This window comes from Bidens hawaiensis, unplaced genomic scaffold (assembly GCF_021521415.1).
Source record: "Bidens hawaiensis isolate Kalapana, Puna unplaced genomic scaffold, B.hawaiensis_p1.1 tig00021328_1, whole genome shotgun sequence".
Lineage (NCBI taxonomy): Eukaryota > Viridiplantae > Streptophyta > Magnoliopsida > Asterales > Asteraceae > Bidens > Bidens hawaiensis.
This window is the reverse complement of record NW_027493298.1, coordinates 138,247-159,576: the sequence shown is the minus strand read 5'-3', so window position 1 is coordinate 159,576 and position 21,330 is coordinate 138,247. Positions and strand designations below refer to the sequence as shown.

The 21,330-nt window shown below is 37.7% G+C and overlaps 2 protein-coding genes, 1 long non-coding RNA gene and 1 pseudogene across 3 annotated transcripts; all 4 read left to right on the top strand.

Annotated features, from left to right (window-relative positions):
• Positions 1-308: 308 nt before the first annotated feature.
• On the top strand, positions 309-2,923 carry LOC143563186 (7-deoxyloganetic acid glucosyltransferase-like). The gene is made up of 2 exons (XM_077050787.1): positions 309-877; positions 1,875-2,923. The coding sequence occupies exons 1-2, from the start codon at positions 403-405 to the stop codon at positions 2,801-2,803; spliced, it is 1,404 nt and encodes a 467-aa protein (XP_076906902.1). The 5' UTR covers positions 309-402; the 3' UTR covers positions 2,804-2,923.
• A 957-nt stretch (positions 2,924-3,880) lies between these two features.
• Positions 3,881-7,446, top strand: LOC143563198 (RNA polymerase I-specific transcription initiation factor rrn3-like; annotated as a pseudogene).
• Positions 7,447-15,340: 7,894 nt separating this feature from the next.
• LOC143563159 (uncharacterized) lies at positions 15,341-16,683 on the top strand. Its single transcript, XR_013140614.1, has 3 exons — positions 15,341-15,411; positions 15,490-15,748; positions 15,980-16,683. It is a non-coding gene; the product is annotated as an uncharacterized LOC143563159 (long non-coding RNA).
• A 711-nt stretch (positions 16,684-17,394) lies between these two features.
• Positions 17,395-19,375, top strand: LOC143563158 (CASP-like protein 5B1). Its single transcript, XM_077050764.1, has 3 exons — positions 17,395-17,674; positions 18,880-19,012; positions 19,089-19,375. The coding sequence occupies exons 1-3, from the start codon at positions 17,544-17,546 to the stop codon at positions 19,290-19,292; spliced, it is 468 nt and encodes a 155-aa protein (XP_076906879.1). The 5' UTR covers positions 17,395-17,543; the 3' UTR covers positions 19,293-19,375.
• Positions 19,376-21,330: the final 1,955 nt, after the last annotated feature.

Genomic DNA, 21,330 nt, shown 5'->3' with positions numbered 1-21,330 from the left:
GTTACGAACGAGACGAAAACTAACCGAATTTGCGTAGACTCACCGCCTCAACGCCCAGAAATACAACGGTCGGGTTTTTACCAATACTCGAGTTTTACCAATCGACGTTACCTCATTGGTCCACCTTAGTTTTTATATTTTTTTGTTTTACCTTTTGTTTTATTTCGGTACAGTATAGCAGGTAAACGAAACCGACCGAAGTCGCATCAACTTAGCACCTCAAAACTTGAAACCGACAATGCTTGGGTTTTTCCATCGCCCTAGTTTTACCGACCTGCCCGGCGGAAAAAAACAGTAGTTATATTATATAAACCAAAATACAAAATAAACACCCATATGGCCATATAAGTTGCTCACTATTATCTCTTTCTCAACCTTCTACTCGGTGCATATTATCCATCCATGGCTCCAAAACCACCACCACCACCACCACCACATGTTATTATCTTTCCGTTTCCGGCACAAGGCCACGTCAACGCCATGCTAAAGCTCACCGAGCTCCTTCTACCCGCAGGCCTCCACATAACCTACTTAATCACCGCCAAGGACCACCGCAGCCTCACCACCCGCCTTAACCACCCTGGTTTCCAGTTCCACGTAATCCAGGGCCTCTACGAAGGCCCGATGGACACCGGTGACAAGCTCAGTGTGATGATTGACTGCTTGACTGAAATAACAACTCCTTTGCTTAGAAACTTGATTATTGGCAATCCGGTTATAAGTTGTGTTATTGCTGATGGGATTATGGACTTTGCACTTGCTGCTGCTGAGGGTACTGGTGTGCCGGTTGTGTTTTTTCGGACGGTTAGTGCGTGTGCTTTCTGGGCTTACTTTAGCATTCAGGATCTCATAAACTCCGGTGAACTTCCTTTTGAAGGTATTATTCATATGCCTGTAAACGAACCGAGCATTAATTCAGCGGAAAGTTCATTTATGTTTGTTTATTTATAAACAAACGAACATGAACACATATTTCGTTCGCTCATTTATATATTAATAGAAAAAAATTAAACATTATCATTGACCACATATCTCATATTTAGTTATTTCATCTAAGCGACCAGTGTTTACAACGGCAAATGGATAATAAGCTGTGTGGATAACCCTTTCTAATTAAATAGCAAAACTAAGTCGTCTAAAATTTAGGTTTATAGATCTTGAGATAATAACATTATAATGCTAAACAGGTCAACATATATGTATTTTCATATATCCATCTACTAGTCCGATATGATTATGGCCACATATATGACATGTCTATTTACATACACGTCTTTATGATTACAACTTCCGTTTTAATTTTCTATTAGTTATGGCATTTCAAAATAAAAGTTGACACGTTTATAAGAAAATATATAAATTAATTATTGATTTAGATGATTTTCATTTTTGTACGTTAAAGTGTAAAAAAAAAGTTAGATTGAGGTAGTGACGTGGTCAAAACTCTAGTTTGTGGTTGGAAGAATCGATACTCAACGTATTAAAAATATATATACAATTAACGACCAATTAAAGTTTTTATTTTTTAACCTCTATCAAGTGAGAGTTTCTCAAAGTTCGGGTCGTGTCGTGTGGATCACGGATGTTAAGTTAAAAAGTTAGATTAAGGTAGTGACGTGGTCAAAACTCTAGTTTGTGGTTGGAAGAATCGATACTCAACGTATTAAAAATATATATACAATTAACGACCAATTAAAGTTTTTATTTTTTAACCTCTATCAAGTGAGAGTTTCTCAAAGTTCGGGTCGTGTCGTGTGGATCACGGATGTTAAGTTAAAAAGTATTATTATTATTATTTTATATTTTTTAACAACAAAGGTCCGAACATTTAGAATTACGCTGGCAAATAATCAAATATATCATGAAAAATGTAGGTACAAACTTGGATGAACGAATAGTGAATGTGAAAGGCATGGAAGGATTCCTTCGGAGGCGTGATCTTCCAAGCTTTTGCCGTTCTGGATTAAGCAACCGTACACTCCAGCAAGTTAGTAGTATAACGCGCCGGGCTCCGGATGCTGATGCAATAATTCTTAACACGTTTGATGACCTTGAAGGGCCTATAGTGTCGCAAATTCAAAAGCATTGCCCCAATATCTACACAATTGGACCACTCCATGCTCATCTAAAATCCCGATCCACATCCAAATCCACATCTTCAAACAGTTTATTTGAGGAAGATAAGACATGCATAGGTTGGCTTGATCGACAACCACCAAAATCCGTGTTGTACGTGAGTTTTGGAAGCATAGCCACAGTAACAAGGGACCAACTTTTGGAGTTCTGGTACGGTTTAGTCAATAGCAAGAAACGATTTTTATGGGTCATTCGAGAGGATCTAGTTTCTAGTAATGATGATAAAAGTAAGGTACCGTCAGAGTTAGAGGAAGGCACCAAAGAAAGAGGGTATTTAGTTGGGTGGGCTCCACAAGAAGACGTGTTAGCCCACCCGGCTGTATGTGCTTTTCTAACACATAATGGATGGAACTCGACTTTAGAAAGCATTATTGCAGGAGTTCCAATGATAAGTTGGCCGTTTTTTGCAGATCAACAAATAAATAGCAGATTTGTTGAAGCCGTATGGAAACTAGGGTTAGACATGAAGGATACATGCAATCGAACTACAGTTGTGAGGATTGTGAATGAAGTAATGGAGGTTAGGAAGGATGAATTTACGGAATCGGCCAATCAAATGGCGAAATTAGCTATGAAGTCTGTGAGAGAAGGTGGATCTTCTTATTGTAATTTGGATAGGCTGATCGAAGACATTAAAACAATGAGCATTCAATGTAAAGATAAATAAGTGGATGCCTTAATAAATATTGAGGGATGGATCTTTACGTGAACATTTTGTATTCATGTCGTTCCATGTATTCACTTTCTCTCTTTATTTAGCTATATTTGTATAATTAAATCGTCTCGAAGTTAACACTTTTACCCTAAATTCAAGGCATGTTAGGTGAAATCTTAAACACGTCTTATGTTTTTTGATTTTATAAAATCAAACGGTTTTGATTTTATCAACATTGTAAAAATAGGTGGGGAAGGGTGAATACTTGCTGAGTAATTGTTACAAAATATGGTGCATTCTTTAACTCTGTCTAGTTACTCAGTATCAATCAAAGTTGATCAGCCTGTCATAATTGGATTTAGTTGGTCAACTCAAGCTAATTTTTCCTTTAAAAAAGAAAACATAATTCCTATGTCTATAATATTTAAGGAAGAATATCATTTTTTAATTAATGATTATTTATTTTTAGAATATTTTGGTATTCATAGATGCATCTTTTTTTATTTATATTTATGTTGATGCATTTTGTCTCCCTGGAAAATAACGTCGCGAGATGGAATAACCACTGAAAAAGATTTTGCAAACTTTGACTCCCTGTGTTACTTCGGCGGGTTCTTCTGACTCCTAACGTCAGTTGCACGTTAGTTGACCGTAGGTATTTTAGTAATAATACCAACATATTAAGAGTATTTTAGTAATCTCCTAATAAATAATAAATAAAAAATATAATAATAATAGTAATAGTAATAATAATAATAATAATAACATCATCTTCATAACATCATCAGCAGCTTCATCATCTTCATAACATCATCAGCTTCATCATCTTACCTTCATCAACATCTCATCTTCATCATCAACAACCTCAAACCCACCACCAAGTAATCCCTCTCAATATCATCATCTTCATCATCAATTTCATAACAAGTAATCAAATCCTCAAACCCTAGATTTCATCACTCAAACCCTCAAATCTCTCAAATCCCACCACCAATCGCTTCAAAAATTCAACCACCGCACCCATAAATCATTCCGATCAAAACCCCTAACTTCCGGCACCACGCCGTCGCCACAGCAGCCGCCGCCGCCATGGATTCCGGCCATCTCGTTTTTCCGGTCACGGTAGCCACCGCCACGGCACTCACGTTCGTGTCTTCATCGACATTCTGCAACGCCACCACCACGGCATCCATGGAAGCCACCACCTCTGTCGCACCTCCACCCCGTCGCAAGCCCACCCCCGTCGCACCCGTTTCTCCTGTCACTGGTGGTAAAAGATTCTGCCGGAGTGATTGCAAATGGTACTTTGATTCCGAGAGATGAATATTGATTAATATCTTAATTTTTTTGTTTTTCTATTTCAAAAAATTTATTAATAATTATTAATTCTTGTGTCATATTTGTTGTTATTGGATTTTTGGATGAATATTGGTATTTAGATCTTAATTGTTTTGTAAACATGGAGATGATAATGAACTTGAGATGTTGAAGATATGGTGATGATGATGATGATAAAATCTGGAGATGATGATGATGAACTTGGATTTTTGGATTAATAAAATCCGGAGATGATGATGATGATGATAAACCTTTGATGAAGTTATAAAGTGGTAATATATATTTATATTATATAGTTATAACAAACATTAGTTTAGTTCAAATGGTTTGTCTTGTTTGTTGTTAACCGAGACGTCGCTGGTTCGAACCCCATCCTCTACACGATTTGGATTATTGGTTTTAGAATTAATTAAAGGCTCAGGGGTAAAATAGTCATTTCAACTTTTTTGGTCAGTCAACGACGGGTCAACTGACGGCAGGAGTCAGAAGAACCCGCCGGAGTAAAACAGGGAGTCAAAGTTCGCAAAATCTTTTTCAATGGTTATTCCATCTCGCGACGTTATTTTCCAGGGAGTCAAATAACATATTTCTCTAAATATTAATAAAGATATGATATCTGAGATATATATATAATTCCTGAAAATTAATTTATTATAATTTACCATATCTGAGTATTCTCCATCTAAACCGAGTTCTCTCCATTCCTAGTTGACCGACATGAAGCGTCTAACGACTTCTGCAACCATGGGTCAGATAATGGGTTAGTTTTTAGAATCAGAATATACACCAGAGATAATTTAAAGTACATGTTAAAAAAAATAACTAATGTTACTTGAAAAATCCGTACATATATTTCTATACACACGCAAAAATTCACAATATTAATAAAGGCATTTTTGAGATGGAGCTAGAAGATTTAGCACGACCCGTAGATAAAACCGATATGGATATGGACGAGGTAATATGAATGCTTCATCACCATTTTTATCAACTAGATTTTATTATCTCATGACTTTTTTTTATATTGTGTGATGTGATCCGTCTAGCCAATCGACAATTTTTTTAGTTTTGTTATATCAGTTATTACCGTCTATCCAGCATCAAGACAACAAAGAATCGGTGCACAATTTGGTTTCCGGGTCGAAGCTGGTTTGGTTGAAACAAACTGGTTTCTAGTAAAAAGTCAAATCAGGTATGACTGGTTTCAAACCGGGTTGTGTCAATAAAAGTCAAAACTGGTTTCTTGCTAAAAGTTAAATAGGATTTGATCGGTTTGAAACCTGGTTGGGTCAACAAAAATCAAAACCGGTTTCTGGCCAAAAGTCAAATCGGATTTGACCGGTTTGAGACTGGGTTCTAACCAAGTTGGGTCAGGTCAACAGGTGTCAAACTGGTTTCTGACCAAAAGTGAATCTGGGTTTGACTAGTTTGAAACTAACCGGGTCAGGTTGGGAGAAGTGGAGAACAAAAGTCAAAATCGGTTCGTAGGCTCATAGCCATAAAGTGATAAAACAAATCAAGTTTGACCGGCTTGAAACTGGGTTATAACCGGTTCTGGTCGTGTTTGATTCAAACTGGCTTCAAAGTATAGGGTTACAACTTACAACCCGGCTTCGGGCCAGTTTTAAACCGGTTCTTGCCAAACCGGTTTCAATAACGGTTCTGCTTCTCAAATCGGTTTTTGTGCACCTCTTGATACTTGATAGGAGGTAAAATTGCTAATATTTGACAATATTGAATTCAAAGTTACTAAAATGTATATATCATTGGATTTCTTTAGCCTGAAAAAGAATATTTCTTTGGGGAAACGTAGTGGCTCAAAAGCTGGATACATTGATGGATCTCACCTTTGAGCACCTTCAATCTTGTTTCAAAGACAACCACCTACTTCAGGTACATATAAGTATAACTTTGACCTTTTGACTTGATACGTATTCACAAATTTATTCATTACATTTAGGTATTCGAGGTTCTTCTTCAGTCATTTCAACGTACCGTGTTGAATACATGCAAGTCAAAATTTGCACAGGTAATCGATAATGTCATAATACACTTCTAGTTTAATTTATGCGCCAACTTATTCATTTTAACTGAAATTTATTTTGTGTAACTGTAGTTTGTTATGTTCTATGCTTGACCCCGATAACTGTGGGGAAGAGTTTGTTTTTGATGCATTTCAGAATGAGTGCGGTTTCTTATCTAGCAAGTTACCTGTCTCGAGCAAAATTTTTGGACACTGCATATGTGACAATCATATTGGAAAGGTTGGTGGATTGGTGTTACGAGTATAGTAAAAACCAGTGTGGTAAAATTAATCAAGAACATCATCGAGTTTTTTATGCCGGGTGCCAGGTATGAGATAAATCTTTTAGATTTGTAATCTTATATACATTAGTATAGATGCATACAATGGTTGGTACCACACAGACATTATCGAGGCGATTTAAATGGCTGAACAGGCAAATAAATTTTACTATTTAATCGAGCGTTATATATTCTTTAATTTAAAAAAAATCACCTTTTTCTAAATAAATTTCTATGTACTATGTGTATAATGTGGATCACAGTTAAAGGAAATATGTACAAGTGTTTATGCGGTTTTTGTAGTTCTTTACTTAATATTGGTTATGTATGTGATTTTAATATAATTATGTTCATCTAACTTGCAGGCGATGATGTATGTACTTTGTTTCCATATGAGATCGATTCTTTCAACTCCTCGACTCAAACCACACCTGCTGAACATGCCTTTAGAACAAATATTTAAACACGCCTTAAAGCCATTAGAGGTAAAGTACATTATTATAATCCTACGAAAATCGTTTTTTATGTTACATTATACGTGATTAAATATATTGCAATACAGGTGTGCTCATCATCAGTAGTAGAGGAATTTCTGCATCAGGCAAAAGCAGCACACCTGTTTAATGTATCTAATGACATTAAATTCAACATGTCTTGTGGTTTTGTCGGGTTTCAATGTCTCGATGCGTTCTTTCCATTTGATCCATATTTGTTGAAGAAGTCTGACAGGTTAATAATAAGTAATAACTTTTGTTGTTTTGTGAATGTGATTTATCATTTAAGATTGATGCTAATAATATTTTTTTTATTTAATGTGTAGATTTATTCGACCGAACTTTATATACTGGTCAATGGTGAGAACTACTTATGACGATGACGATGATGACAATGACATGAAATTGAGCGAAATGCCTATTATGCCCCCGGATTCGCTCATGTTTGGAAACCAGAAAGATGGGAGAATGCAGATGCCTTCTAGAATCATGCCCTCTACCAGTCCAGAAGACTTGTGATTCACTAGAAATGACATTACTACCCTTGGTGGATCTGGATGATAAATATGCTTGGTATTAGCAGGAGTGGCAATATTGTTGATAGCTAATATTATTTTAGTTGAAACAGTTATATTTTATTTTTATTTTTTTATTTTGTAAATGTGAAACAAGTTACTTGTATTGCATACTTATGGCTTCAGTTTTGGGAATGGAAAGAGAAGGCAAAGTGGTTGAGAGAAATATACATGAACAAAGTTATAACTTATATGTACACTTAAGTTAGATTTAATTTATAGTTGCACATTGTATAAGATCAATTTTAAATAAACAAACCCCTAAGTAAGAGTTTCAATTGTCTGGTTAACTCAGGGGCGAAAAAGTAATTATGGTAAACCAAATTGGCTTGATTGGTGGGGCCGATTGAAGTGGCCGGTTTTACGCTTTTCACCAGTGTCAGGCCCGGCTTCGAGAAAGCAAAAAAAAAAATGGGCCGAAGGCGAATTTTTTTTTTGGGCTTAAAGTAAAAAAAGTTTTTGTTAGGTTTAAACAATTTAATTTTTATAAAGGTTTACTTGGTTATAATTTGGGTTGTGTAAAAAACTTTTGTTTAAAAATATTATTATAAACATGTGTCAAATGAGATTAGAACCCACAACCTTTTGGTTGGGAGTAATACCATTTGCCACTAGACCAAATTATTGGTTATGTAATTGAGTTTAAACATTAAATACACATATTGTATTTAATAAAAAAACAATAATTTAAAAAAAATTCGGGCCTATCGGGTGTCGGGCCTATGGCGGTCGACCACCTTGCCATGGCCCAAGGCCGGGCCTGACCAGTGTGCACCGCTGAACATTACTTTAAATGAGATACCTCTACGAACGGGTCAAGGTCCGACAGGCCAACCTAACGTAAGTGGACCTAATATTGGTAAGTCTATTTAGAGGTTAGGGCATTAGGGATTAAACCCAAGCGCTTTCCTGTAAACGTTTAACAATGGACAAACAATGTTCGGCATGAATATTGCCTTAATCCACGTGGTAATGTTCGGTTGGCTATTTTTTGCCTTTTTTATATTTTTTATGTATGGATTGGTTTTGAAAGTTAGTTTTGAGATTTGATTTATAATTTCAGGTCAATCCAAATAAACTTTTAGTTTTAAAATTAAATATTTTTTAAGTATAATATAATATTATCAAAATCTGGTCCTAATCGATTGTTGTCATTACAACTAATAGATCGATTGTTTATTGTTAATTTATGTTTTCCGTTTATTACTAATATCAACTGTAATCGAACAACCAATTTACGTCCGATTGAAGACGATTATGGTTCGAGTTAGTTTTACTCTTCTTATGGATTTTTTATCAAGTTATGTTGGTTTATTATTTGATTATTTGCTTACGAGCAAAGAATAACATTTTGTTTTAATTTTAGCATTGTAGTTTTTTTTGTTTTTTTGTCTTTTGTTTTATTTTCTAAGATACTCGAAACCCGATTAACCTAACCCAAAAAAAACTTAACCCGAACCCGAGATCTCACGAGATTCGGGTTGGGTTTCGAGTCAAGATTTAAAACTTTGAACCCGAAGAACCCGACCCGTAAAACGGTGTGTTTATTTCGCAACTAATTTTAAATCAATATTAGTTTTTTAAACAACAGAAAGTCAAACTTCAATTAATAAGTTGCATAAAATTTACTATGCTTCTAGAGCAACACACAACTCTTTAAGCATGAAACACAATCAATGGCAACATTATATACATGAACAAGGTACAACTACTTCACCAAGGACGCACGTTAGCACATGTTTTTAAATAACTTAATAACCACATTCAAAAACATTTATTTTAGCCATTCTGATCCTCATTGTTGCACAACTATTCAATGCATAAGGTAAAACTCCCACCTAGCCCTTTTGCACATAAAGTACAACTACTTGATGCACAAGATACAAGTGCTACCTAGCCCAAACAAAAGGAATTTTTGAACAAAAAGTAGTTAGGATACCTTTTTCCATTTATTTTCATCTTTGTACTTAGATATGATGATCACCATTCACCATCAACCAAATTCATATCACTACCTAATATTATTTTGTATTCATTTTCTTCTACTGCCTAAAAATGGAGTTAGTAGGTCCACTCTTGAGGTAGAAGCATCGCCGGGTTGTTCATTGGCGCCTCCATAACGCCACCGAGGATGTCACTTTGCCGCCTTTGAGCACCCGAGATCATGGCTTTCCTCCGCTCATCAACATTTCTGCAAATTAATAATTCTTTTTTAACAAAACTGTGGAGTGATGGATACAATAAAGGGGGTATAAACGAATAACGTGGCACGTGAGATCAACCCGTTAAGGCTCCATTCGAGTCACGCTTAATCGAACTCTAGCCCGAGTTTGAAAATAAGTTTGTTTAATAAATGAGCCTACACCTAAACATTATTTAACGAGCTCGATCCGGCCTATGAACATAAGCGAGCCTATTATATATACAAGTTGTATTTAGCATATTGAATAGATATTTTGTATAATAATAATTATTATATATAAAATTATGATAAAAGTAACTAGATAGAATATATTATGTTTATATATAAAAATTATTACCAAACTATATATAGAAAAATAAATATAAATGCAAGGTCGTCTCTGAAAATTTAAATATCTTGACCTAGTCGAAATAAAAAGGATCGTAGGTACTAACGAATAACAAAATAAAAAGGTCTGTCGGTCCAATACCTTAAATGGGTTATGGTAAAAAAATATTGAGCCCAATATCTAATAAGAGGATTAGGATTAGGATTTATTTTATAAAAAATAACTAAAAATATATATAAAAAAAATTGGGCACACAAAAATTAAGTGCCCCGGCTGGTCGCCTGGGTTGCCCAACCCACTAGCCGGCCCTGTATAAATGTATATAAATCCATTATTAATTAATAAACGAGCCGAGCCCTACCGAGCTAGAGCTTAAAAACTACTCATTAGCCGAGCTCAAGCTTTAGAAATAAAGTATCAACTAGAAGCTCGAGTCTAGACGAACTCGGGTTCGGCTCGACTGGTTTACACCCTTACAATGCGGGAAGATAACAATTACCATAGTGTGAGACGAAGCTGGTATTGATTTGAGACTGAATTTGAGGTGGTGCAATGGAAGATTGTATCACTCTAGCTGGCAGATTCGCAGGCGGACAACCTGTAACTAACAAATGTTAACCAGAAAAAAACTTATTATTATTATTATTATTTGAAGCAAAAAATACGGGTGGTTTGACTGCAATGTCTGACGGAAACCCACATAAGACAAATATACCTTGTCGTTTTCGAGATTCAGGTGGATAATTACTACTAGTACAGTATCTCCGGGGTAAAAAGACACCAGTACCCCTCTTCGCCGCCGTACCACCGCCGTGGTTCTGTTGGTGACGTGGCGGAGGCCATGCAGCAACACATCTGCTCCGGCTAAAATGCTGCTGCCGGAACACATCTCCGGTTACACCTCCATGGCCGTTGATAATGCTCATCTTCATATTTGTTCGTGCAAGTTGGCCTGCTGCAGTGTAGATCAGATTCCATGCATCTTCATTGCTTTCCGGCGAACCGCAGAGTGTCCTGGCCAGCCGGTTGTTGTTTCCGGTGAACCGGAGAAAACCGGTGTTTCCTAAATTCCAAAGACAAAATATTATAAAATTAATTAAAGAAAAACTGAAAAAGAGTTAGCTATTTACCTCGGGTGTTTTCTTGAGCTTCTTAAAACTACTTATTTGATTTTTTAAAAGCAAAAATAATTCTAGCTTAAACTGAAGTTTTATCAACCAGTTTTTACTTTTCAAAAATCAAAGAAGCAAATAATAAGCGTTTTTTAAAAGGCGAGAAAATTTTGAAATTGACGTTAAAAAAATTAAAAAGAAAGAAAGGTAACACCCAAAAATTATTAAACAATTATTTTAAAACGACAACTATATTATAGAAAATATGTAGTAAAAACTAGATATGACGATACATGAGAACAAATACTCAGTAAAAAACCACAACAAAAGGAAATAATTACACATCTGCGCGTACTCCACAGATGCCCTCGTGCACTTCCCTTAGGAGGTAGCCAGCATCTTGGTTGTCCACGCATCTTAGGAGTGGGCCAAGAAAATTACGTCTGTAAAGGATGTCATCGATGAGTTGATAGTTCAGTGCTTTACAGCGTATTTTTCTTGCCTGTGTTTTTGACTCTGGCAGTATACCCGCCGCAAGGTAATTTATTATTGGTGTCATCCACGTTTCTGTACCGGTTTGGATGACATAGATTTCCTTGTGCGGGACTGATGGTGCTCCAAGGAGTTCAATGCGGATGTCCTTTCCCAAGTGGGTGAAGGCTAATGATGCAAGCTTGCTTAACGCATATGCAGATTTGTTTTCACTACACTTGACGTGTATGACTTTACAATCGTTAAAATCGCGCATAAGGGTTTTTACTTGTGCGAGGTACAGGGCCATTGTGTCGTTCACGGCCGTGTACGTCCCGTTTATTTGGTTGTCTACTAACATGGAATCCACGTGGGCTTCCAAGTTTTTCACTCTCATCTTACGCGCAATTCTCAGCCCGGCCAAGAATGCTTCATACTCTGCTTCGTTATTCGTACTTGGAAAATTCAGTAGAATAGCGTAAGTGTATTCTTGGCCTGCTGGGTTGGTTAGCTTCAACCGTGCGCCTGAGCCCTCGTTGATGGCTGCTCCATCAGTGTAGAGTCGCCAGACATCATCGATGTCCTGTGCTGGAGAGGGTTGAGCCTCCTCCTGGCACTCTTTCTCCCGCGAAGCTGGGACTTCTGCAATAAAGTCTGCCAAGACCTGGCCTTTTATGGCTGGCCTCAGCTTGTACTTTATCGCGTATTCTCCCAATTCTATTGCCCATTTGGCTAGGTGTCCTGACAATTCGGGTTTGCCTAGAACGTTTGCGAGTTTGAAGTTGGTGAGAATGGTGATTGGGTGACCTTGGAAATATCGTCTTAGCCTGCGTGAAGCCTGTACAAGTGCTAAGACTAATTTTTCCAGGGTAGAGTACCGGGTTTCTACGTCTGTTAGGACACGGCTAACATAGTAGATTGGCATCTGGATGCCTTTTCGCTCTACTAGCAGGACGGCCCCGGTTGCTCTATCTGTGGCGGAAAGGTATAGGATTAATTCCTCCCCCGCTTCTGGTGCTGTGAGCGTTGGGAGTTCGATCAAGCGTGACCGAATTTCCTGAAAAGCTGTTTCCGCTTCTGGGGTCCAGCGGAAGTGCGTTTTCTTTAAACAGTTTCTCAATGTTGACACGAATGGGAACGACCTATCCGCATGGTTTGCCAAAAAGCGGTTAAGTGCGACTAGGCGTCCATTCAGTGTCTGAGCTTGCTTGATGGTAGTAGGTGATTCCATTTTGATAATGGCTTCGACCTTTTTAGGGTTCGCTCTGAAGCCATCTTTAGTAACAATGACTCCTAAGAACTTCCCTTCTTCCATCCCAAAGGAATACTTGCTCGGGTTGAGCTTCATGTTTATCTTTCTGAGCGTGTTGAAAGTTTCTTCGATGTCTTTCAACATCGTTTCTGGGTCAAGGCTTTTGATGACCAATTCATCCATGTAGACTTCCAAGTTCCTCCCAATTTGGGCATGAAACTCTTTGTCCATCAGGCGTTGGTATGTGGACCCGGCATTCTTAAGTCCGAATGGCATCATTTGATAACAAAATGTGCCATCGGGCGTCCAAAATGCGGTTTTGTCCTGATCGTCAACGGCCATGTGGATTTGATGTTACCCCTTATACGCATCAAGGAAGCATTTAAGGCGTAACGGTGCTAACGAATCTACCTTAAGATCAATTTCGGGTAACGGGTAACAATCTTTGGGGCATGCTTTGTTTAAGTCTTTGAAATCTATGCACATGCGCCATTGTTTGTTAGACTTCGGTACCATAACGGGATTTGCAACCCATGTTTGATATTTGCTAACGCGTACGATGCCCGCGTCAAGGAGTTCCTTGACTTGGGTTCTACACGCGTTAGCTTGTTCCGCCCCCATTACTCTGCGCTTTTGTATGACTGGCGTAAAAGCCGAGTCACACTTGAGCTTATGCTCTGCCTTACTTCGAGGTACACCTGTCATGTCAGCTGGTGTCCACGCGAAGATGTCAGCGTTTTTCTGTAGTAAGCGTTTGAGTAAGGTGCGCGTAGGATCATTGACTGTTGGGCCAACGGTAACAGCCTGGTCAGGGTATTTGCCATTGAAGGCCCATTCTTCTGGTTCGGTGATGGTTGGTTTAGCCATCTTTGGTTTGGGTTTTGATGAGACAGATGCGATGCATACCTGGGGAATACCGGTGATCATCGCTACTACACCCTCAGCTGTTGGCCATCCCATCATGCCGTGGACTGAACATACCACGGCATTGAATCTTGCCATCCCGTCTCTCCCGAAGAGAATGTCGTATGTGTGGTGTGGCTTCCTCATTACGACAAAGTCCACGTCTTCTGTGCGGGAGTGTTTCCCGTCTGTGAGAATGACGGGGAAAGATAGGATACCCAGGGGGTGTTTGTGCTGCCGTCGAACCCTTCCATCGAGGCGTAGACCGTTTCCAGACGTTCCTTGTCTTCGTCGTCTAGCTTGTCGAAGAACTGCCTGTACATAACCGTTGACGAGGTGCCGTTGTCAGCAAGAGTGCGGGAAGTGATGTAGTGCCCCAGCTGGCTTTTGATGACGATAGGGCCTTCTTTGCTGGGTCCTCCTGGCACTCGCGGGAAGCGCACCTCAGCTTCCTTCCACGCGCATGGTTCTGTCGTTCGTCTTTTTCTTCCTCTGACATTACTATGAACCATGTGGATGCTGATGTCAACGGGCTTTCGTCCGTTGCTTTTGTATCGGTTATCATTCTTCCCTCAATTCTTGATTGATGCCACAAGGTGTGTAAGTTTTCCATCCTTGACGAATGTTTCAACAATATCCCTCAAGGATATACACTCCTCAGTGGTCTGACCCTTTGTCCCGTGGAAGTCACAGGATTTGCTCTGATCCGCGTTATGTCGCTGCCGGACCATTGGAGCTTTTGGCCATGGGAGTTTTTCGGTGGCAAATATCTCCGTGACGCTTTTGGTGAGTGGCGTCCACCGGGGGTTTCGGCTTGATGGGTGCGTGTTATCCCTTCCGCCTACTAGAGGGCGAGAGCTGGATGAGGTGTCAAAGTTTACCCTTGACTGCCAAATACCTATCTTCCTCCTTTTGTTTTGCCGGGCGGTCCGGACGTTGTTTTTCTCTAGTCCTCTGCGTGTAGAGGTTTGTACTCTGGGGAAGATCCCTACCCAGTTGCTTCTCCGTTTCGGCAAAGCGCTTGGCCGCCGTCATGATGGCATCCCATGTGGATGGCATGCCGTCTTTACCCGTCAACGTGCGGATAAGCTCTGGGTATTCGGCGCCCTGGATGAAAGCGGCGCGAACAAGATCTTCGCTTATGGTGCCCAGACCCAACTTTTTCGAGTTGAAGCGAGTGATGAAGTCTAGTAAAGATTCATCCTCTTCTCTAACGCAGTTGAGGATCGTCCACTGCTCTTCAGTATATTTCCTCTGTTGGCTGAAGTGCTAGCTGAACTTGTGTTGGAAGTCCGCCCAATCATAGATGTGGTGGACCGGTAAACGATCAAACCACGCCCTGGCCGCTCCAACCAGCGTCATCTGGAACATATAACACCACGTGGGTTCCGTCCAGTTGCTGACGGTTGCCCCCGCTATGAATCTGTTCAAGTGATCATCTGGGTCGGATATACCATCATAAGTGCCGATGTTGGACATCTGTTTGGCACTCTTCGGGGCGATTGCTTCCGCAGACATCTGTTGGACATCATCTGGGTCGGATATACCATCCATGAACGTGCTATTTGTTATTTTCAGGCTTCAGTTGTTGAGCAGGATATAACTTTCTTTAAGATATGGTCTATAGCTAACCAAGATATGTAAGTTATATATTTTTCTTTATCACTATAGCCGGTTTAACTAACTAGTGTTATATTGAATTCTATCTTATTATTTAGCAATGGGCTCATTTGGATCTCCACTACATTGGTATTTATGATAGCTTCACTTGGCAATTGTGTTGCTTATCTTTCGAGTGAAAAAACCTATTCTAGTGATTTTTGTAGCTACTATCGAGCTTCAGCAACGGTAGTGTATGGTTTAGGCATGGTTCCGGTGGGATTATATTTTTTGCTCAAGTGTCTTGGTTCGAAGGTTGGCCTTATTCACTTTTGGTGTATGTGGAGATACTCTGTCTTCGTTTCCATCCTCGGCTCTGTAAGTATCCATCATTAAAACTTTAGATCATATGCATTTAACGGTCACAATACAGTCACGCTCTTGTGAACACGAAAGTGACCGGTATAAGGACGGTTGCAAAACGTATAAAAGATAAATTGAAATTAAAATTCATGTCGCATCAGTCCCATATCAGATGCAAACGTCCACAAAAAAGAAAAAACACTTTTTTTTTCAAAATATGACAAGTTTTCTACTATTGATTTTCAGCTTTTATTGCTTACCCCGGTGGATTCTTTGCGATGGACTGCCACACTAGTCACAGGTACTGCTTCAGCTGCTTTTGTTGGTTTGAACCTCAAGTGTCGTGCACTGGCTACAGCCATGGTTGCTGCATGTGTCTCGCAGTTTGCCCTGGCTGTCTTTATCAAATTCGTCTGCTTTCGTTAGGGAATTGGTTGTCAAATGTGTGTCGTTGTCGTAGGTGTTAGATCGATCCGGTGTGTTTTGGATTTAAGTTGATATATGGTCTTGGTTTGTAGAATGAATGGAAGAATGTTTATTTTGGTTTGGATTTCTGTTTCTTTTAAGGGTGCGTATGTGATTTGAAACCCAAGTTTGTTTTTGGTGGTTTTTTTAATGTTTTGTTTAGAATTTTATAACTGATTAAAGTGTAATATGCGAGTAAAAGCTATACCCTTAAAAATTCCAAGAATGTCCATTTTGACCGCAAGGGTCTACAGAATTTCCATCAAAACTACAAAACTCTCTAAATATCCATTGCAAATATGTCGAATCCGACAATTTATCCATGTCAAGTGACGGCATTTCTGTTCCTATAACAACGTGTAACGTTGCAAAAAGCAAAAAAATTGGTCGAACTGACTATATTTGAATTTGTTCATGTTTCATATTCACTAATGTCTTGTTGAGCTGTTGCTATTTTGTGTGCTTGAGGTTTAGTTTTAGTAGACTCCCAATTGTATTTAGCTCTTGTTTGAACAAATCAAGAAAAGTTAGTTTAGCAAAAAAATAACATTTTTTTTTTCTTCCTTTGCTCATCTATAATAGAATAACATACTAATTAACTAATTTTTATTTTTACATTTATATTTTTCTTGTCTAATAAAATTATAATGAAGTTGAAATCGTAATACATGTATTCATAAATTCAGACGATAAATTAACTAACTGGTATATATATTAGTGATAACCAATTAACCAGTATTAGACAAAGTTTGACAATCAAATATTATATTGGAATTACACAAACCTAAAACCGACTTTTCAAATGAACTTCTTTAGAGGAGGTCGTCAGTTATGCAAACTAGGGGTATTAACACAGTAGACTTTTGGGAGCTGGATTTGGATTTCCCTGAAACTGGTGGTAGGTCGGGTTACCAGCGCTGTCACGTTGATGGGTTTTTCGTGCCAATGAAAGTACCCAGGTGCCGAAATTTAATTTATCATTCCAAACAAATAATAAGCAAGCAAATTTATGTTTGGTATAAAAAATTGAAACGAGACCTAAATTTGGTGCGCCATATTGTTTCCGTATGCAACAAAAACTCCCCCAAACTGTTGTGTTCATTTATTTATACGCATAATAATAATAATAATAATAATAATAATAATAATAATAATAATAATAATAATTCCAAACCATTCTTTATTTATGAAAATCACGACTTTAATCACCTGAAAACGAACGAACGAACGATCAATCTCTGCATCAAATTAGGGCATTTAATTTAACATCTGAAACCTAACTTTAACTTAACTCCTACGCTAAATTTGATCCTCAATTCACCATCACCAAATTATTCATGTAGCTATGAAGCCGTCGTTTGGAACCCCAGGGATAGCCAGCGGCCTGTTATTAAGGATTCTACAGTGCTTATTCGCCGCCGCTTCTATCGCCGCCATGGCTTCTTCTACTGGTTTCGCCGCCGCCACTTCCTTCTGGTATGTATGTATTAGTTTGAGTTTAGGGTTTAACATGAATGAATGCCTTTTCTGAAACAGAGCAGTCATGTTAAGTTTATCATATAATATAATATAATATAATATAATATAGTTTTTGCAATATTTTTAGGTAATATTTGGATAATCTATTCAATTGTCCATATGTAGGTTAAATTACTACATTTGTTCATGACCTCATCTTTCACATTCATTTATAAAGAGTGAATAATAATAATAATAATAATAATAATAAGAATAAAGAATAAGAATAATAATTTCTTGTTGTTTATCCCAATCAAAATGCCTTGTATTAGGGATGATGAGAAACTACTCTTCATGAGAAAACTAAAAAATTGCATACTACATATATATAGTATTAATATCATATGTGGAAACGAGCTGAGCCGGCTCGTTTTAGTTTAAGAGAGCTCGAGTTCGAATTCAAGCTCGGCTTGTTTAGATTTGTGTTCCTCAAACTCTAGCTCTGTCGTGAGTTGTTTGTCAAGCTCGAGCTCAGCAAGTTTGTTATTTATTTATTATTCAATTATTTTTATAATTATTTACATATGTGTTCATAATTATAATTTTTATGTGTAATATAATATAATATATAATATATATTATTTATTAGTTTTGATAATTTGTTTAGATATAATAATAGTTATTATATAAATATGTTAAATAAAAAACTCATTTGGGCTCGAGAGCCAGCTTGATCTTGATATGTCAAGCTCGGGCCCGAGCTCGTTAATTAAATGAGCCTTAATAAACTCTCGAGTCGGTTCGAGCTCAAAGTCTGAAGCTTGGGCTGGAGCTCGTTTATTAAAGGGGCTTAAATAAACTCTCGAACTCGGGCTCGATCTAGATTAAGCTCGGCTCGGCTCGATTCGAGTTTTTCGTGAGGCAATCTTGAGAAGCTCACGAGCGGCTCGGCTCGTTTACACCCCTGTATACTGCATATATGTAGTGTGGAGTTTTTTAGTTTTCTCACGTAGATTGTATTTTTCTCATGATCTTGTCCCCTGTTATGTATATGTTTGCAATCTAGTATAGTATTCTATATTGATTGAATGTCTAATATGATTACAAAAGAGAATCTATGTATAGAGAGAATAATACATTAATATGACATTTGGACTCCTTTTAAATATGATAATTATGTTATCATTTATCATATTCTAATTTGTTTATATGCTTGATACTAGCTTTCTAATTTCAGCAATGGGACTACAAGTTTTATGGAGTTTTGGACTCACGTGTCTTGATATTCATGCGTTAAGAGTAAATAAAGATCTTCAAACTCCAATCTTATTAAGCCTTGTCGTCATTGGTGACTGGGTACGCATTTCTTAATTTACAAATGCCCAAACTACCCTTCGATGAAACTTACATAATCTTGTGGTGTTGTTTTCAGGTGGCTGCTATTCTATCACTTGCGGGTGCATCCTCGTCAGCTGGGGTGATGGTTCTGTTTGTGAATGACTCGGATATTTGCAAATCAGACCTTAAACTTTCGTGTAATTTGTTCCAGATGTCCATAGCTTTGGCTTTCTTTGCTTGGTTTCTGCTTCTTGTATCATCTCATACGGTTCTTTGGTTGTTGGCCTCGCTTTCTTGAATTTGCATTTGCTGAAAATATTGCAGTTTTTGAACGAGGGACTCTGTTTTTGTGGGTCTGATTTGTTGTATATAAATGTATTTTTTTTTTTGTGTTTATACGTTAAAAGGAATAAGTAGCTATGAAATCAAAATGTAGAAAATTCGATAGTTTTGACATTTTTATGTAAGAGTCAACTTGCAGACTCGATGACTTACTTCTATAGTCCATAGTTCCATACATTGTGTTTTTTTTGGTCTTTTGTCATTGATATATAACTTTGGCAAAGCACATTCAAAACTTAATGAAACAATTAGCAACAAACTAAGATGGGTTTATAGCCAAAAAAGAAAAAGAAAGTTTTAACACAGAGGTGGCAAATGGGTTGGGTTGGGTCGAAACGGGTCATGGGTCGGAACGGGTTAGGGTCGAAACGGGTTAGGGTCAAAACGGGTCACTTAAAAAAGGGTTGTTTTGGTTCGGGTCGGAACGGTTTAGGGTCAACAAGTTCGGGTCAGAACGGGTCAAGGTTGGAACGGGTCAAAACGGGTTTTTCATTTCGTTTCAGCATGTAACAGCTCGTTTAAGCGATTTTTCAGTTCGTTTCAGCGCGTAACAGCTCGTTTAAGCGATTTTTCAGTTCGTTTCAGCGCGTAACAGCTCGTTTAAGCGATTTTTCAGTTCGTTTCAGCGCGTAACAGCTCGTTTAAGCGACTTTTCAGTTCCTTTCATCACTTAACAGCTTGTTTCAGCATGTTTTTGTTTCGTTGTTGTCGACTTTTCAGTTTCGGATAATTTGTCGATTTTTTTTTGAACGAGGACAACGGACGAAACGTTTTAGTTTTTTTACATTTTTTTGTTTTATTTTTTGAGTTATGATTTTTTTTGAATATTTTTTGATGGTTTCTATTAAGATCAAAATCCCTCAAAAAGAAATTCAAAAAAAACAAATAAAAAATCATAACTCAAAATATAAACGAATAACGAAAAAAGTAACAAAAACTAAAATATTTTCGCCGTTATCCTCGTTCATCAAAAAAAAAAAACCGACAAATTAACCGAAACAGAAATGTCGACGAAAACGAATCAAAAACCTTAATCGACCCGTCTAGTGCGAAAACTCGAAAAAAACCGAAACCCAACCCGTCCAGTGCTAAAACTCGTGTCGGCACGAAAGCTGATCCGAGCCGAAACCTAAACCGATACCGTTCCAATCTTAAACCCGTTTCAACCCAAACATGTCACTTTTCCTTAAGACACTAACCCACATCGACCCATGTAGTTAAATTTGTCAACCCATTTTGACCCAAAAATAAGAATGTGGAATTTCAAGTGACCCATTTAATTAAAACCTATGACCCAAATCAACCCATTTGAATTTTAAAACAACCAAAATTGACTCATTTGAAGTGGTTTGGGTCAAGGTTGTCACCCCTATTTTAACATATTATAAACTATGAGTTAATGGTTATTGGATGCTCCAAGCCATACATGAATTTAAACACCATATGACACGTTTTTGACGTTTTTTTACACTTGGTATTTATCGAATAAAGGGAGAATCTCACAATTTGGCTTTTGTGGGATTTTAGGACATTTTATACCATTAACAAATTAGGCCAGAGAAAGAGAAGAAATTGTAGATTTTTATAGCTTTCCTGCTTTAAGAAAAATATACATTGACAAACAAAAAAGATACTTGTCCATGATGTTTACCCTTTTATCAGAGGTACAAAACGAGCCGAGCCACTCAAGATCGGATCAATAAAAACCTCAAAACAAGCCGTAACTTATCAAGCCCAAGCTCAGCCCGAGCCGTTACAAGCTTTTGTATTTTTGAGTTTGAACTCCTTTTGGTTTTCTATAGGTTGAGTTATAATAAGAAGATTAGTTTTCTTAGGAATGATAGGAAATAATCTTGTCTATTCATTTCAGAATTGAATGGTTAAGATTAGATTAGAGAGATCATCGAGTGTAAAACAAGGGTAAAGGCATAATAGGGATAACACATTTGTTGACTTTCTCTCTCCACATGCAAGGCACATGTCAAATTCCCCCA

Excerpts from the sequence above, each read along its gene's own strand:
- LOC143563186 (XM_077050787.1), top strand. The coding sequence starts at position 403 with ATGGCTCCAAAACCACCACCACCACCACCACCACATGTTATTATCTTT. Across the intron at positions 878-1,874 it reads CGGTGAACTTCCTTTTGAAG|GTACAAACTTGGATGAACGA; the intron begins GTATTATTCATA and ends TGAAAAATGTAG.
- LOC143563158 (XM_077050764.1), top strand. The coding sequence starts at position 17,544 with ATGAAGCCGTCGTTTGGAACCCCAGGGATAGCCAGCGGCCTGTTATTA. Across the intron at positions 17,675-18,879 it reads GCCGCCGCCACTTCCTTCTG|CTTTCTAATTTCAGCAATGG; the intron begins GTATGTATGTAT and ends GCTTGATACTAG. Across the intron at positions 19,013-19,088 it reads TTGTCGTCATTGGTGACTGG|GTGGCTGCTATTCTATCACT; the intron begins GTACGCATTTCT and ends TGTTGTTTTCAG.